The following is a 19,560-nucleotide window of genomic DNA, read 5'->3' as shown; positions in this document are numbered from 1 at the left end:
TCATTTGCTGAAGGAGGTCTTTCCTGCTCTCTCAGTGTGGGTCTGCAGATATTCTCAAGCCTTGCTATCAAGTCCAATACCCTCACTGTTCAGCACGGCAGTCACCAGCCATGTGGCTGTTAAGCACTTGAGACATAGTCCAAGATTAGATATGCTCTGAGTGTAAAGTACACACTGAATTTCAAAGACTTAGTGCAAAATAAAATGAGAACCAACTCAATATTGATTATATGTTGACCTTGTATTTTCTTAGAGATACTGAGCAAAGTATATTATTAAAATTAATTTTACCTATTTCCTCTTTAAAATAATGTAGCTCCTAGAAAAGTGTCAGTAACACATGAGACTCACATTATATTTCTATTTCAGGGGTGCTCTAGAGGTGGATGCCGTCAGCTTATCTAGTGTGAATTCAGAAAAAGCCATGCAATATCTCCAAGAAATCTTCTCATTCAGTTTTCAAATTCCCTTTAGAAACTCACTTTTTTGTTTTCAGTCAGATAAGTCCTTGCTACCAACCTTTCCCTAACTGCTACCACCACCAAAAATGCAGACCCCCCTCCCCCCGGAAAAGTAGCACATTTACCTTCATGTTTCCTAGACTTACAGATTCCTAAAGCACCATTTGCTTTAGTCATATGGAGCTGCTTGCAGTTTACTGAGCAGATCGCACTATAGCATGTGTCATTCCTGTGCTCACTGCACACTGTGGTGTAGAGAACTCCTACTCGTTCCTGAAAACACAGCTGCGAAGGTGCCCGCACAGGGAAGCAGGCCTGACTTCTCACTATGGCGTACTTAGCCCTCTGCTGTGCTCCCCCACTGTGCCCAGATTTGCCTCTTTCCTAGAACATTTTGCGTTGTACTGTGAGTGTAGAGGGGCTGATCTGTCCTCCTTCTAGACTGCAAGGTCCTTAGTATTTTTTATTTCACTTTGTCTCTACAGCACCTAGCCTAGTATCTGGTACTTAGTTTCCCCCAAATGTTTGTTGAATTTGCTGAATTGACCGGGAGGAAAAAGCTCCAACCGATGGAATTGCACCTGATGGAATTGCACCTGCTTCCGTATTCATGTTTGCTTTTCTCTTCCTGGTTTTCTTTTCTCCTCATGTTCCTCACGCACTTTTTAACACATCATTGTATCTTTTGGGGCCATCGGTATTTATGTAAATCACCTTAAATAGAGTTCTGTCATTTTAATCTAGATGCTACTTATCAGGAATAAAAAAACATGGTGGCAGAGATCAAAGTTCAGGACTCCTGCTCACTGCTACCACGTTTGCACCCACGGGGGCAGGAGCGCAGAGAGAAGCCCCTCCTGCGGCAGCCCGCACAGCAACTTGGGAAACAGATACCGCAGCCTGAGTGCGCTCACCAGACTCTCTAGTCACCCCGAAGTCTCTTTCTATGGGGGTGCTCTGCTTGTAGAGTGATAATCATGGAGAGAGGGGTCTGTATTTTCTGCTTCTAATTTTTTTTCTGTCTTGTTTGTTTTTATTTTCATTGTATTTTAGAATGAATAGGAACCGGATCAACAATGCCTTCTCTTTGAATGACCAGACTCTGGAATTTTTAAAAATTCCTTCCACTCTTGCACCACCCACTGACCCATCTGTGCCCATCTGGATTATTATATTTGGTGTGATATTTTGTATTGTCATAGTTGCAATCACACTATTGGTTTTATCAGGAATCTGGCAACGTAGAAGGTAAGGTATTGAAAGGGAATGATTTAAAGACTGTTTTCCTATTTGTTCATGACTCAGAAAAATAAGGAGAGCATTTGCACCTAACTGAAGATAATGCCTTATATGTGAAACTCTGCAAAAAAAAAAAAAAAATGGCGATTTTCGAAATATCACTTATGCTCTTGTTTTTAGAGACTTTTCGGAGTCCAATGTTCCTTACTTAATTATGGCTCTTTGTATTACTGTCATTCTCTTTATTCAACACCATATGAATGTCACATATCCAGGGTTAATTTTAATGTCTGTGCTATGATTTTGTAATCTGGATATACAGAGCTAAGCAGACATTTTGGATAGGCAGAGTAAACTTTCATGGTCATCCACCTCCAAATGCCAGCAGTCCCGCAGTTCTTTCCATGCCTCCCCGCCTTGGCCTGCTGCTTCCCGGTGCAGTGCCTGCAGCTGCTGTCTTGTCCCAGACACTTGGTCTGCTGTCTCCTGTTGATGCGTCCTCCCTTTGGTGGCTGCTCGTATCTCCAGTGCTCACGGTCTTGTTATAGAACCGTGTTTCTCAAAGTGGCCTTTGAATTAACTCCCTGCGTCACACTCACCTTCAACACTTGTTTGAAATGTAGGTTCCTTGGCTCCATCACAGACTCACTAAATTAGAATCTGCGAATGGGATTCACTTTAATGAATATTTAGGGTATTCTAATTCGCTTAGTTTGAAAGCTTCCAACATAGCGACATGCACATAGATTCTTTTGTCTGCATTCTGAGGCCTTTGCAAACTTGGCCATCTAAGCAATATTACTTCAAGAGAGAATTTCAGAGCAGTGGGAGACTTACTAAGGCAGTGGAGCAGGGAGAGGGGAGACAGGATTTCTCAGCACGATGAAAGGAGAACATTTCATTTGCCAGTACCTCTGATCCAGAGGGGAAGTGGAGGGAGGCCTCAGCTCTTTCCTGCACACTTGAATGGTGCTACGCCTTCCCTTCTGATAGCGAGAAAGGGGAGTTCTGCTACGTGGGACATGCATGTTTTCAAGAGCTGCTGCCCAGATGGGACATGTGAGATATGTTTGGCCAAGTATGTGTTCAACTAAATGCTTCTCCTCAGCTTCAGCAGTACTTTTCAGATGTTTTGCCTTAGTTACCAACAGAAGGCAATCATTTGAAATTTGGGCTTTGTACTTTTTTCACAAACGATAAATGAAATGCTGTGGAATACATGTAACCAGTGTCTAGTCCCCAAATTTTTGGATTGTTTATTCTATTGCATTTATCCTAATTTTTTCCCTTTTGCCCCCCTCCACCCAGCTGACCCCTCCAGCCCACAGTCAATCCCCTCTCCATTGTCCATGTGCATGGGTCATTCATACTCTTTGACTAGTCCCATCCCGTTCCTTCTACCGCACCACCCTTCCGCCTCCCCTCTGGCCACTGTCAGTTTGCTCCATGTTTCCATGTCTCCGGTTGTATTTTGTTCGTTAGTTTATTTTGTTCATTAGATTCCTCTTACCAGTGAGGTCATGTGGTGTTTGTTTTTCACCACCTGGCTCATTTCACTTAGCATAATACTCTCCACTTCCATCCATGCTGTCACAAAAGGTAGGAGCTCCTTCTCTCTTTCTGTGATGTAATACTACATAGTGTAGATGTACCACAGTTTTTTGATCCACTCATTTACTGATGAGCACTTGGACTGTTACCAATACTTGGCTATTGTGAACGGCACCACTATGAACATAGGCATGTATAAGTTCTTATGCATTGGTGTTTCAGGATTCTTAGGGTATGTTCCCAGCAGTGGAATCACTGGGTTATAAGGCAGTTCCATTTTGAATTTCCTGAGGAAATTCCATGCTGTTTCCCACAGTGGCTGCACCAGTCTGCATCCCCACCAACAGTGCGCTAGGGTTCCCTTTTCTCCACAGCCTCGCCAGCACTTGTTTGTTGATTTACTGATGATAGCTATTCTGACCAGTGTGAGGTGATATCTCATTGTGGTTTTCATTTGCATCTCTGTGATGTTTAGTGATGATGAGCATTTTTTTTTTTCATATGTCTCTGGGCTCTCTGTATGTTCTCCTCAGAGAAGTGTCTATTCAGGTCCAATTAAAAAATCGCTCATTTTTTAATTTGGTTCCTTGTCTTCCTGGTGTTGAGTTATATGAGTTCTTCATATATTTTGGAGATTAAGCCCTTGTCCAATGTGTCATTGGCAAATATTCTCTCTCATACAGTTGGTTCCCTTTCCATTTTGATGACATAGAGAGAGGGGAAGGGAGGGAGAAAGAGAGGAAGAAAAACATTGATGTGTGGCAGAAACATGGATTGGTTGCCTCTTGTATGCCACTAACTGGGGACCTGGCCCGCAACCCAGGCATGTGCCCTGACTGGTAATTGAACTAGTTACCTTTTGGTTTGTGGGATGACACCCAATCCACTGACCTATACCAGTCAGTGCTAGTCCCCAAATTAAACTCACAGATTAAGACCAAGTTGTGCTTGCTTGATTTTCTTGAGCTTTATATGACCTGTAATGCAGAAAGACATGGTACAAGTTGTTTTTTTAAAGAATATTAAGAAATATTCTCTTGTAATACTTGAATACCTACATTTAATATGTTAAAGTCTTTTCTTTAAAACTATCTTATAAGTTACTGGGTTTTTAAAATATTTTTTATTGTTGTTCAAGTACACTTATCTCCATTTGTTTTGTATTAATCCTAAAATGCTATAATTCTGTGGTTTCTATTGATTGCAACCTTTGTGCATTGATTTCATCTCCTTGTTTCCCAATTTTCTCACTAGTATGACACAGTGTAGGAGTTAGAAAAATGGGCTCTGGAGATAGACAGTTTAGATTCCAAGTCCTCGTCACTTAATTCTGCTCTTATATAAAGTCCATTACCTGTATGGCTATCGGGAAGCACAGGCAATGAGTCAGGGAAATCAAGCCCAGGAGCACCTGCTTTGTGGTGCTGTAGTCAGGTTGGTTAATTTTTTCCCTCTGCGCACAGATAACTCCGCTAGAGTGACAGCAAGGTATACTGGAAATAATTAACTTGGTGGGATAAAAGGAGTTAAGACAGTAAAGTGCTTAGGCTGGTGCCTGGCACACAGCGAGCGCTCAATAAGTGTTAGCTGTTACTATTATTTTATTATGCTGCCATTTACTGGCCTTTCAGCTAGTTTGTACTGGGATCAGCTATCTGTTTCCTTCTGAGCAGATTCTGCCGTAATATCATAATTGGGCGTGTAGCATCCTAATCTGTTGCCTGGGAGAAGGGAGGCTGTTGTCACAGCTTTGCCTTCACAAGTTCATTTCATGTTCATACTAGGAAAAGAGACGGACAAATCCTTTTGTGAACCTGGGGAGCATCAGCAATTTAGCAAATGTAGTCAGGAAAGTTATGACAACCTTCTGAGGATAAGTTGATTTGCTATGTTTTAAGTTCGATACAGTTTGTGGTGGGTTTCTCTTGTACAAAGTATTACTTGGAAGTGAGGAAAGGGTGCAGTGTGAGGTGGGGAGAGCCCTGATAGTTGTGATGATAGACCTTTCTAATCATGGAAAAGGTACAATTTGCCCCCAAAGCCTTTAGTCTTGAGAGAGACAAGAACTGCACATGACATTGACTAGATCTGTGTCTAGCCCCAGCCCAGAAGTAGATGTTTGAGTTATCTGCTCAGCCTGATGATCGTGGTGACGATATTATGTGTGTTTTAACAGAAACAGCACTGGATCAATATTCTTGGTTTTGGATTCTAGTTTCGGGCCCTCGCATTTATTACCTGAGTGACCTTGATTAGGTCACATACAGAATATGAGAATAATATTTTTCACCTAGCTCCATAATTGCTGTAGAAATTTTAGAACTAGTAAATGTGTTGTTTTTCCTTTGCTGTTCTTAAATATACATACTCAATAGGAATCAAATATATATTTTGAGTGAAGCCTGAGATACCAAATAGAGTTCTAGGTCCACTCCTTCCACCAACTGTGTTCCATTCCGAAAGACAAGCTACTGTACATATTGGAGCCTGAGCTCCTTCATCTGCAAAATGGGGATTCTAATACAGTCTTCATAGTATTGCAATGGGAATTACATGAGGTGATGTGTGCAAAGTGCTGCTTTCTGCCATGTAATATATAATCATTATTATTATTGCTATCGCATGGCACATATAAAGCGACCTGCCTACAGTGATATGGTTGGAAAGTACTGGAACCATTGTTAAAAACCAGATGGGCTTGATCCCAAAGCCCACCAAACTCACCGTGCTGCAAAGCCCACCGAAATCGTTCCAGCAACACTATTTTCCCCGGGGATCATTCCTGTTGATTAGGAGGACAGCCACAGCTCTCCAATAATTGGCTCTGTGTCTGAAACTCGTATTTGTCTGTTCTTTGTTGTTTATCTGGCTGTTCTTGGGCCTCAGCTCTTGGCCCTATCTTGTTGACGGAAGACAGAAATACTCTTTCTGCTTCAGGTGCTACTTCTTTATCTTGAGCAAACCCTATTCTCTAACACCCCTTAGTTCTGAGAGCCATTCGATACTTCTTTTGTCCCCTCTTTTGTCCCCGTTCTCTCTGGATCTGTGAGAGGCGTTCACTCTCAGGACTCCTAGGAGTTAGTTGTGGTTACTTTAGTCACTTTTTAAAATCCTCTTCCTGAACTACCTGACCTTGCAGCAATCGCGGAAGTCATTAACACTCGATTTTATTTTTCAGGAGAAGGAATTCATGTTTTTCGCAAAAACCAAATCAGGATGATTCAGAAAGATAAGTTTTATTGGTCTTAGTAAGCGCAATGCACAGGCAGTCATTCAGTTTATTTCAGTACAGGCTATGAAATGTGACAAAGTGCTGCATTACTACTTTAAGATAACCTTTGAGCTGTTTATCGTGTCAGCTAGCATGTTACTGACACTGCAGTTTGTGAAGCCCAGCAATCCTAAGACTCCGTACAACCGACTCTGAGGTCACAGAAGAACAATATGTACCTACTTTGCCACGGACACAGCCCAGCTGGCTACATTTCCGTAGGGATTTCCTTCAGAGGCTTTGTAGTGGAGAACTCCTTCTTGTAAAGAAGAGAAAGCTGTCCTCATCTGTTTCCATCCGCTTTTTTAGTTCTTCCCCATTCCTCAGTGACGCCTGAGGGATTATGTTCCCTTTGTAGTTGGGGAGGGGGAGGCAAGATTCCTTGAGATGATCTGCCTGGATTCAGCTCTCTGCAAATTTTTCTTCTAACTCCATAAAAACACTTCTTAAAGTGAAGAAACTGGTGAATAAATACTGGCGACCATTATTTCTAAGACTGTGTTGCATTGCCACCTACTTCGGACAGCTCTATCCACTAAGATTTTTGTGATATGGCTTTTATACTTATGTACAGAAATTTCAGGGTAAAATTGGACTATTTAAAATCTGTTTATTGTTATGGAGATTATTATTCACTCTAAACCCAATGAGGAGCGATTTAGGGGAAAATTGAATGAGCTAGGTGGGTTTTGATGATAGTTTATAAATACACATTTGTTACCAGGGCTTCATCCCTACTGAAACATCACTCCTCTCTTTTATGATCCATAAAAAAGTAGGCAGGAGGGAGCACGAGTGAAATTTGGAGTTTTTCCCTTTTATTGAACCCTTTCTTTTCACGTTAGGACGTGGATTGTCTCTCTTCCAGCACACAGTAGGCACTTAAAACATTGTTATTGAATGAATGTTGGATACTATGAATGGAGTGGTGTGACTGATGGTTATAGAATGTCAGTTGCTTTTGCTTCCTGGAGGACATGGAAAGTGACCATAGTCCTGTCCACAGGAGCTGGGACCAAAGTATTCTAGTCCTCTGGTAGGTGACTTTACCTGGCTGGAGGACCCTTTTATCACATGAAACTCTACGCCCGTCCCATTGTGCACTGATTGCTGATTGCTGGAGCTTGGAATAGCCAGTGCAGCGTCTTCGCTCTGAGGATGGAAAAACACAGCACCCTGTCCTTGCCTAGGTCTCTGGGACTGTAACCCCCAACTTTCATCGCAGCATTGGGTCTGTAGTGACACATTTGACAATGGCGTATAGAGTGGCCAATGACAATAGGATCTACACTGTTGGATGCTACTTTACCTTTCATTATGAACTCCAGCCATTGGAAATTATCTAATAAAACTATCAGTGAAGCCTGGCAAAATCTATACTAACTCCTAATTCCTAAGGTAGGAAAATGAATATTTTCCTCCATTCATTTGAGAAAATAATAAGAGATAAAAGAAATATCACATGTGTATCCTTCCTCCCTCCCTCCCTCCCTCCCTCCCTTCCTTCCTTCCTTCCTTCCTTCCTTCCAGTGGATCCCATTCAAGATCCACCTTGGGCTACTGTCTGAGTAACTTTGTGTATAGCATCTATCTATCCATCCATGCATCCATCCATCCATCCATTTATTACCCAGACAACCAGTGATTGATATACATTCATTCATCCATCCATCCACCTATCTAACTGGCTAGTCAGCCACCCATGTATCTGTCCATCCAATTCTATGCCTACTCTGTGCTGAGCCCAGATCAGCTGTTTTACAAAATCTCTTTAAATCTGGATTTTGATTTTTCTAATTATTTCTTCCTGAGAGATTCAGGTTAAAAAAAATTTGGAGATGAGGTGGGGCAGGAACATAGAATTAAATATATAATATATGTAATTTTAGCGTGTCACATCTGGAGGCACTTGTTCAATTTGTCATGTCAGATAGATTTTTTTGTTAGTGATGTTTACCAAATTCCTCCCTTGACAAAATACAAATATCTCTTTATAATTAGTACATTGCTTGTACTAATTATACATTAATTAGCACAAACAAGGAGGTGATACATTAAGACCATGAAAATATCCTGTTCCCTAACCATGTCTTACTCTATGGTTTATTAGACATTGATGTGCCTCATAAGAATCAATTATTATTGTAGTGCAATTTTCTGTTTCTGTTATTCATTCTATATCAGCTGACATTCTTTCATAAATGTGAGCTCCCTCTTTTTTTCTCTCTTCCTCCACCATATTCTTTTCTTAATATATTTTATTGATTATACTATTACAGTTGTCCCATTATCCCCCTTCATTCCCCTCCACCCTGCACACCCTGTCCCACCCACATTCCCCCACTTTAGTTCATGTCCATGTGTCATGAGTTCTTTAGCTCCTACATTTCCCATACCATTCTTACCCTCCCCCTGTCTATTTTCTACCTACCATCTATGCTACTTATTCTCTGTACCTTTTCCCCCTCTCTGCTCCTCCCACTCCCCTGTTGCTAACCCTCCATGTGATCTCCATTTCTGTGGGTTTGTTCCTGTTCTAGTTGTTTGCTTAGTTTGTTTTTGTTTTTGTTTTAGGTGTGGTTGTTAATAATCGTGAGTTTGCTGTCATTTTATTATACATGTTTTTATCTTCTTTTTCTTAGATAAGTCCCTTTAACATTTCATAAAATAAGGGCTTGGTGATGATAAACTCCTTTAACTTGACCTTATCTGAAAAGCACTTTATCTGCCCTTCCATTCTAAATGAAAGCTTTGCTGGATAGAGCAATCTGGGATGGAGGTCCTTGCCTTTCATGACTTGGAATACTTCTTTCCAGCCCCTTCTTGCCTGCAAGATCTCTTTTGAAAAATCAGCTGACAGTCTGATGGGAACTCCTTTGTAGGTGACTGTCCCCTTGTCTCTTGCTGCTTCTAGGATTCTCTCCTTCATTTTTACCTTGGCTAATGTAATTATGATGTGCCTTGGTGTGTTCCTTCTTGGGTCCAACTTCTTTGGGGCTCTCTGAGCTTCCTGGGCTTCCTGGAAGTCCATTTCTTTTGCCAGAATGGGCAAGTTCTCCTTTATTATTTGTTCAAATAACTTTTCCACTTGTTGCTCTTCCTCTTCTCTTTCTGGTACCCCTATAATTCAGATGTTGGAACATTTAAAGATGTCCTGGAGGTTCCTAAGCCTCTCCTCATTTTTTTGAATTCTTGTTTCTTCATTCTTTTCTGTTTGGTTGTTTCTTTCTTCCTTCTGGTCCACTCCATTGATTTGAGTCCCAGTTTTCTTCCCATCACTATGGGTTCCCTGTGCATTTTCCTTCATTTCACTTAACGTAGCCTTCATTTTTTCATCTAATTTGTGACCAAAATCAACCAATTCTGTGAGCATCCTGATCACCAGTGCTTTTAACTGTGCATCTGATAGGTTGGCTCTCTCTTAGTCTCTTAGTTGTATTTGCTGTGGGGCTTGATCTGTTCTTCCGTTTGGGCCATTTTATTTTTTTTTTGTCTTGTCGTGCCTATTATGTATGAGAGGTAGAGCCTTAGGTGTTCACCAGGGCAGGGCAACCCAGTTGCTGGGTTGTGATGCTGCATGTGGGGGTGGGGTCCGAGAGGAAACAATGGCACTTGCTCTGCTCTCCGTGGGACTTCACTCCCTTCCGCCGCTTTCCCCAAACAAACTGGGCCTTTCTCATACTAATTCCCATGTGGGTGGGCTTGTACACATTCTAGGACCCCGTGGGTCTCTCCAGAGAACTCTTCTGTGAGGCTGGCAGTCTCTTCCTGGGCCTCAACCCCCACAGGTGTTTTCAATCAGTGTCCCAAGGCTCTATTTTCCAGTGCCGGGATGCTGGGTTGAGTGCAGTGCCTTGCTTCACAATCACCGCCTTGCTAGGTCTGCTGGTTCCCACCCCGTGCCCAGGGTCTACCCGCTGCAGTCTTGCACACCCAGAATGCCTTACACCATATTCTTTAAAGCACATTAAAGTGGACTTTCATATAGGACTAATAGGAAACTCTACCTCAGTCATCATTGGGGCATCTTCATTATCTCCTCACCTGTCAGAGACTCACAAAGGTTCTAAGGGACTTCCATAGTGGCGGGAGTCCTTTCTGGTCACCACAGCAATGCCCACGATCCCAGCCACGTGATCCATTTAGGCCTGCCTCTTTGGAGTTTCCTTAGATTCCTGGGACAATAGAATCTTTGGTGAGCCTGGGAGCCTTCTGCGTAACATCATGCCTCCGCGGTGCCCCAACAGCTAGGCTGTGGTAAGCCTCAGGGAAGTCTTCCTCCCTGTGGTTGCCTAGAGGTACTCGCCTCTTTTTTTGCCCCCCCTAACTCTATGATATCAAGCATAATTGGCTCAGCTGTTTTGGTTTTTCACAAGAGACAGGAAGACCTTTTGGATTAAAGGCTACGGCTTTCCACACTCCAAGGAAATATTAAGGATGTGGTTACCACTTGGGTTGGGGTAGCAGGATCTACAAAGGGTCTGAGAAAGACAAACTCAAAATGTATCCTGTCATGTAGGGTTTTTTTTTTTAATGACCTGGAATTATAGCTATGAGTTGTAATGTAATCAGTAGAATGTGTTCTGAGTTCCAAAAACTCAGCTTACAAATGAACACAACTGTTTTGTAGTGAGTAGATCCTAGCAGTGCTACCTGCAATTTATAATGGTTACTTCCTTTCTACAAAGTAATGTGAGTTTGCTTCTTGATATCCCATTTCAATTTGATTTTCACTTCACATTTGCAGGCCATCCATTTGTCAAGTCCTGTGAGAGGAATCTATTACTTTTTTAAAATCAATTTTTGTGAAGTCTTCCTAGAGCTAAACTTTTTAATTTGCCAGTTTACCGTACATTTTCCTCACATTCCTTCATGCAGTTTACGTGTGTGAATGTATATGTATATATGTGTGTACACAAACATATTCATTCATGTAAATGTACATATTCATTCATTCATGTGCACATTCATACATATTTATTTTAGTATTCCAAGTAAGATCACTTGCTTTGATCAATATATGTTTATCATCCATGCAGTCTTCCTATCTTGATAGCATCTTTCCACCACATCAGCTCTTTATGATCTTTGAAGCTTACTTGAAAATACACGGGCATCAATTTTTGATCATTCTAAGATTCTTCTTTCCTTTTCCAATTTTTTGATCATTCTAAGGTTTCTGCCCTCCCTGTTTGTGCCAAAGAGCATGCTTTCTCCTCCTAGATCCCAACCATTCTTTTTATGTGCATTTAGGAAGAACAAAGGACCATCTGAAGTGGATGATGTTGAAGATAAGTGTGAAAACACCATCACAATTGAAAATGGCATCTCCAGTGACTCCATGGACATGAAGGGATGGCACATTAATGACACCTTTATGACAGAGGATGAGCGGCTTACCCCTCTTTGAGGGGCTGCAGTTTTACTTCCCAAGAAACTCGACACTTGTTTCGGTGCCGCTGTTGAGCACCACAAATCGTCGAGGGCAGATTACATATTTTTTTCACCATTCTTCTTTTGAAACAAATTTTGAACATACACAAAAGTGAAAGGCAATTAGTTATACCCATGAAGACCACTGGAGTCGTAAACTGTTGAGTACACCCCGTATTCTAAAACATTTCCCTGACAACACAGTGTGTAAGTGTAGTCATTCGGTGTTTGTCATTATTAATTTAAAAATCCATCCGTATTTAAACATTTCCAAAAAGAAGGTCAGGCCACAATATATATTTCACACTCCGAAGACATAAGGACAAACATTTTTCCAGTGGCAAATGCCTATAATATGATGTAGAAATCATTGAAAATGGATCCTTTTGGAATATTGTTTATATCACTCTGTATATGACTAAGTAAGCAAGAATAAAAGTAATTATTGTAAATGGGATGGATAAAAATGGGAGTGTTGATAAACAAGGTGGAATTTAATCCTATAATTATACCAATAGTTGCTTCTGTATCTTCTATCAGTCTCTAATAGGGAAGCTCTATTTGTAATTTCTGCAATTTGTAAAAGTACAATCTATGCTAGTTTAATAAAGTGCTAATTGTCTCTTTTTGATCATGTGACTGATTGTGGTCTGAGGTTTATTTTCACACTGTGCAACATAAAAAGGCTCGTTTTTATTAGTTACATTTAGTCTGTTCTACAGCCCTAAAAATGAATTATTTTTGTTGTGTTTCCTTGCTTGAAGACACCTTGTAATTTTTAGACATGGTTGTCCTTTCAGATAGGCTGTATATCATTCTAATAATAATTATACATTTATCAATAGAAAGGAAATGTGTCACTCAGTCTCCCGCTGGAACTGCCCATAGTTGACACTACAGCAATAGTCTCTGGCTGACTTCCTCGCCTCCGGAATTGCTTCCTGGATATCAGCTCTAAGATGAGTAGTTGCGTGCAGCTTTATTGAGGACTTCTCTGGGAAGTACACCTTTAAGAAATGAGGAAGGCAAGTGTGGCAGATCGGCTTTAAGGTAGCTGCCATCTCCTGATGTTTATACCTTCACGCAACCCGTACTCCCTGAGTGAGGATGGAACCTGTGACTTGCTCCTAATGTTCACGTGGGGAAAGCCCACGTGAAAGAAACTGTGAGCGGCCTCTAGGAATTGCTGGTGGCCTTTTTGCACTGAGGGCAGCCTCCAATCAATCAACAGCAAGAAGGTGGGGTCCTCAGTCCTACAAACACCTGGAAATGTATTCTATCAACAGCTAGAGTAAGCTTGGAAGTGGGGTTTTCCACAGTCAAATTCCCAAGCGAGAACGCAGCCTGGCCAACACTTTGATTGCAGCCTGGTGAAGAGGACCCAGTGAAGTTGTGCCCAGACTGCTGGCCCACGGACACTGAGATGATAAATGTGTGTATTTTAAGCGACCAGGTTTGTGGTGATGTGTTATGCAGCCATGGGAAACTAATAAAGTCGGATTAGGCAGAGGAAGAAGTGACCAGCAACATGGTTACACCAGAGGCCTCAGCAGTCCCTTCAGGGAGTTTAGGAGCTGAGGCTGTCCCTTGACTGAGATAAGATAGCTGGGCCTTTGTATCTCACTTGCCAGTTACGGTCATGGGTGCTGTCTGGGTGAGGGTCTGCCCTCAGGAAAGATAGTTCCCTGTGGCCGGGGGCAATTCCCATGAAAGGACTTATCTTTGAGCCTTCAAAAATAAATACTTCTAGAAGCAGGGTATGAGCACATGGGCCCTGAAGAAGGGGCTTGGTGGACTCCCAGAATCCCCACCACACCCTGTCCAGTCCGTTGGCTACAGTGTGCTTGAATGAATATTCCAACTGTAGGCTTAAACCTGTTGGTTCCTAACACAGAAGCTTTTATTTTTATTTATTTTTAAATTAAATTTATTCGGGGTGACACTAGTTGATAATGATATCATATGATTTTCAGTCTCCAACTGAAAATTGTACAACTTTGTACAACTTTATTGTACAACTTTATAATATGGCATCTGTATTCTCTATTATGTACTCACTAAATCGCTTTAGGATAAAGCCAGACTTCTTAACACAGGGCCAAATGTGGTTTGACCCTCACACGCCTCTCTAATTTCATCTCTCCCCGCTTCTCTCCTTTCTGTCTTTTTGCCTTTGTTTCATTAACCATAATAGTTCCCTTACTTCTAGGCCTTTGAACAAGCTGTTCTCTCTACCTAGGACATACTTGCCTATCTCTCAGCCACTCTTCCTGTAGGGTCTCTCTCACTTAAACATCTTGCCTTTCTGGAGGCCTTTGCTGGACCTCCTGGCTATGTGCTCCTAGAATACTCAGATCCTTATGCTCACTTTATTGTGCTATAATTATATTTAAATGTGTTTTATGGAAGAAAAGGCCACAAACCAAGAGTGCCTAGGGCCCACAAAAGTCCTAATATAGCCTTGTCTCTCTAAGCATTTTCATAACCCACTTCAGTTTGCTCCCACCTCTAACCAGATAGAATTAACCACTGCTTTGTAACCTTACCATATCTAATCAACTTTTAAATTATAATTATTGTAATATTTGTTTACATATCTATCTTAACCTTGAGTATACATATTCTTAGAGGCAGTCTTCAAGTCACTTAGCATAGTGCCTTGTCTTCCTCTTTTCTTCCCTTCCTTTCTCTCTTCCTTTTTTTCTTTCTTTTATTCTACATTGGTAAGCACAATCAAACACAATCCCTGCACTCATAGAGCTAAACGTCTACACAGGGTTCCAGAAATGTGTGCGAATAGACAAGCACACAAGATAGTAGTTGTTGCAAGCTCATGGTCTTATCCCTTCTAAGAGCAAAGCCTGCCCCTCTCCCTGTACATTGAGAAGTTTGAATTTGTGAGCGCAAGATTTTTGACTTGGACACCATTTTTACTTGGGAACCATGTGCTCTTGAATGGTATTAGCGCTTCCTTATTTTTAGGAGAGGAATGAGATTTGATCTCCCAGTTGGCAATAAATGATTCACTAAACAACCATTTTCTATCTTACATCCTCTTGAACTGTATAGTCCAGAATAGGGTAGCCTTGCATATCAAATTGACAAAACACCATCTGAGTTCAATCTGTGTACTAGCAAGCATAATTTAAGAGGATAAAAATTGTTCTTGGTGGAGAGAAAAGTTTACATATTATAATGGTCTCTAGTCCTCCAAAGGACCACAGTACATAAACAGGATCAAAGTATAGCTATGGTATTAAAATTTTATGGCTGAGCTATTAGGAAAATATGTCTAAAAAGTCTTAATAGTGGGAAAAATGGTTGAGAAACCCTGATTCTAGATAGGCTTCTTATTTTGAAGGCACAGATAAACCATTTTTGTTCAGTAGATAATTTTCTCGACTCTCTGTTTATTCTGGTGCCAAGGGAGATTTATTCCAGTTGCAAAGATCTATTCCATTAAATATACTGGTCAGGGAAGTCTTCTATGTTAGGAGAGATGTGCTGTAAAGCTGACAGTGCATATAACAGCAAAATGGAGCCTATGTCTCCTGCCTACTGCCTTTGACAAACACTCTGGGTAATTAGAGAGCAGTCAATCATCAACTACATCTTCCATTTTTAATTTAATGATCCTGAAATGTGTCCCAAGGGAACACATTGCAAGGTGATGTGTTCTGGAAATAAAGTGTTGTAAAGCAATTGGAAATACAGCTGTCATTCAAGTCTCCAAGTCCTTAGCAAAAGCTACAATGAAAGTAGAAAGATGGAAGTGACTGAAAACCAAGTCATGACAGAAAAAATTAGCTGGGATAGTGATATCTGGACTTGTTTTGCAGAGGTATTGTAAGTGCAAAACTGTTTTGGGGGGTGTAGTTTTACCTTTCATGTTTTTCACAAGGACTAACCAATAGAAAATGTCACTATATAAAAGAATGCAGTGAGTTCTTGAATTTAGAATGATATGTAGTCAGATTTCAAATGTGAATATCACCAAGTGAAATATGTACATTTATTGTTTCTGGATAAGGAACAAGGAATGGGAGAGAACCCAAGAACCAAAAAAAGTAAGAAATTCCTTAGAGTCCCAATCTACAGTCCTTATTTGGAATTCCCGGGGCCCCTTAACATAATATTTTATTCCCTACTTTACATCTTGTTTTCCTTCATAAACATATCACATATCTAGTTGCCTTAATTATATAAGAAATGTATAGAAGTTACCATCTTTCCTACTATTCTTTTTTTGCCCTTTGCTTCCTTTGTTTCTGTCTCAAGAACTTATTGAATGTCCACTCTATGTAAGATATCATGTTAGGTTCAGGAAACGAATGGAGAAAGAATGTCCTAGAAGAGACCCATTCATTATTTATGACAAGATTAAGTTTATTACTAGGAATACCACTCTCTTTTAGGGGATTTTGGCACCCTGCATCGCCCCTCCTTTGACATACAGTCCCTTCTTGAATTTTCTGTGATATGGAGTTGAAAGAGGAAGATAAACAGGTGAAAAAGTGAGTGATTTTGTGTAAAGTGTAATTTAGTTCTCAGTAGTGAAAGAGAAGATAATTGCATCTTGTGCATAATCAAGGCGATGGAGAAAATATTTGGAATTAATTATTCTCTCTGAAGACTACCAATAGGTTGCTATCCAGAGAAGCCTTGAAGAGAGAAAAGGCGTGCAAGTAGTCATTGTTTATTAAATGGTTACTGCTCCATATAGTGGTGGAGAACACCTGGGCTAAAGGAATACATGTTCACAATTCCTTATCTGAAAGTGTGAAAACCGTTTGTCAGTAACACTTGATCTGAACAGATATAATGTTTCCTATGATCTTTATTTATTGTGATTAATATTATTTTTTAAAAGATTTTATTTATTTTTAGAGAGGGGAGGGAGGGGGAGAAAGAGAGAGAGAGAGAGAGAGAGAGAGAGAGAGGGAGAGAGAGAGAGACATCAATGTGCGGTTGCTGGGGGTTCTGGCCTGCAACCCAGGAATGTACCCTGGCTGGGAATCGAACCTGGGACACTTTGGTTCCCAGCCCACGCTCAATCCACTGAGCTACGCCAGCCAGGGCATGATTAATATTATTAAATGCAGAAATATTCAAGTGTTTAGCAACAGGGTTCCACTGGGAGTGGATTAATATATGGTATGTGCACAGTATCACCTGTACTCCCTGAGTTCAAGTTCTAACACCGCCATTCACTAATTGTGTGGCCCCAGGTGAGCAGGAATTCATAAAAGTGGAGAGAAGGCAATCCAATGAAGTATCTTGTCTCCATCTGATGTAAATCGGTTAGCTTTAAAAAGGAACTAATACTTGCCCTATTAACCCAAAGGTTTATTGCAAGAGTAGAAAGAAATAATAAAAAGGCAAAATTCATAAAGAAAATGTGCTCTGTGAGTAAAATTTTTATTTATTAAAATTGATATTGTAACTACTCAACTTGAGGCCATTAAGAACAATAAAAAGGCTCATGTGAAGGAAATATTTTACTATAGACATATATATTTGTATCTACGATGGTTGAATCTCAGAAGTAGATAACCTACCTACCCACCTAGAAAGGCATAACCATATGTAGATCTGGTAGGGAGACAGCAGGTAGACATTTTCAACACAAAGAAATAAAAAATCCTACAAAAACTCTGCTAAGAAAAAACTTTCAAGTACACATCACTTCTAACTGCAATAATACTGTAATCCCCGCCCTCACTGCAGAGGATATCATCCTATACAATTGAGAGAGAGAGAGAGAGAGAGAGAGAGAGAGAGAGAGAGAGAGAGAGAGAGAGAGAGAGAGAGAGAGAGAGAGAGACTTGTGGAATCTTAGCTAATCATCCCAGTATTAGCTTCAACTCAATCAGGTAATAATGATACTGTTTTTAAATTATTACTCTTTCTTTTCACTATATGACTATCATTGAATCAGTTGACATTTATTGAGTCAACCAGTCTACCAATCAATTCAGTCAAAAAATTCTATCTGACTAGATGGACAAGCTGTTTTGTTAAATGAACTAGTCACTAGTAGAACTTTGTGTATCTGGTCAAATTCTAATGATACTTAGACTCTCTTACATTGAGAATTGGAACCTCTGACTTATCTGCCAGGTACGTGGAGATGAGTCACCTATTCTATTTTTTCATTTCTTGGAGCTCTTACAAGCAGATTCAAAGGTCCCTGGAAGGACTGGGCCACAGCCAGCAGTGGAAAAATTCATTCATGTGATAAGCATTTGGCTTTTATTTGGTACAATTCCATGTGTTTTGAGGAATAAAGAAAATTTAATGAACATAAGAACTATAATCTGCGTGCTCAAAAGTGACAGAGGCTTGCCAATGTTATCATCTTTGCCATCAGTCCAAGGATAATGGAGGCTCATATTAAATTCCCATCACATGTTATAGTGTTTGCTTGCTAGATTATCATCTGCTTAGCCATATAGGGGAATACCAAGGTTCATTTTAATTGTACAACGATTGCAGAAAACCTCAGGTTTATAGCTTCAAATGTAATGCTTTGACACAGCACATTCCAATAGATGAGCAAATAAAATGTCATTTATAAAGCCTCCCTAAGGATTATACCAGAGTCCTCTGGGGGGAATTGAGGGTGATGTGGGGGTTAGAAATCAGTGTGCTTGGCAGTTTTTCTCATAGTTTTGCAGTTCGTTTTTTCTTTATGTTGGGAATCCAAACAGGTACATTACCTATATCAGTGTATTTCCTTTCATCATTTCCCTGCCAATTTTATTTCTTTCCAGATAGATAGGTTATCTTACTTCTAAGATTTATTCATTGTGGATATGAATATTTATCCAAATAGTAAAATATTTTCCCTAAATAAATCTCTTTTCTTTGTGGACTCAAGTTTCCATATCACTTTTTATAAAGAACAAAAGTTTGATTCACAGAGTTCATTTTATTCACTAATTTTTACTGCTTTTCATTATTTATTTCATTCAATGTCAAATGTTACTAATCCTACTTAAAAGAAACAAAGGCTAAGCAAATTTAACGTCTTGCCCAAAATTATACAGTATTTAAAAATGTTCATACATCGTGTTCAAGAATCAGTCACTAGCATACATTGTGTTAAAGGATTCATAGTGACTGATTCTTTGTTTCCATGTTTTAATAATTACTGTTCTACTTTTAGCTTATTTTCATTTAAAAAGTACTTTGTCATCAACTTCCTTTTCTGGAATAACTTGACCATGTCATCTATGCTATGCCAGGTGTGTACTCAATGGAGGACAAGAACTGGGATTGGAGTTCCTGAAACTCCACGACTGAGTAATGTCCAAGGTGATCACCAGGCTTATTCTTGGTCCAACTTGAATACAGTACCCTGGGCAGTGGCATGGAGACAAATCAGAAACTTAAATACATTGGCTGTATTTCACCACTGGAAATTTTTAAAAGTGAGAATCATATTTTTGTGTCAGTACTTACACAGCACTTTCAATTTTGTTGGCCATTTCTGTGCTATACTTGATTTAGGTCATTTGGTATTTGTGGGTAATGTAGGGCACATTTTACAGGCTATAGTAAAACTGCAACCAGAGCTGCAACTTTCCTTTAAAATAATTTATT

General features: G+C 40.2%; 1 protein-coding gene across 1 annotated transcript in view; it reads left to right on the top strand.

The window, feature by feature from the left end:
• Nucleotides 1–12,594, top strand: part of CLTRN (collectrin, amino acid transport regulator) — a 32,283-nt gene extending 19,689 nt beyond the window's left edge. The window contains exons 5-6 of the mRNA XM_028522821.2: nucleotides 1,515–1,709; nucleotides 11,776–12,594. Coding sequence (XP_028378622.1) covers nucleotides 1,515–1,709; nucleotides 11,776–11,932 — 352 coding nt within the window. The 3' untranslated portion in view covers nucleotides 11,933–12,594. The remainder of the gene's footprint in view (nucleotides 1–1,514; nucleotides 1,710–11,775) is intronic.
• Nucleotides 12,595–19,560: the final 6,966 nt, after the last annotated feature.

This window comes from Phyllostomus discolor, chromosome X (assembly GCF_004126475.2).
Source record: "Phyllostomus discolor isolate MPI-MPIP mPhyDis1 chromosome X, mPhyDis1.pri.v3, whole genome shotgun sequence".
In the NCBI taxonomy this organism is placed as follows: Eukaryota; Metazoa; Chordata; class Mammalia; order Chiroptera; family Phyllostomidae; genus Phyllostomus; species Phyllostomus discolor.
The sequence above is the reverse complement of the archived record's forward strand: the minus strand, read 5'-3'. Positions and strand labels throughout refer to the sequence as shown.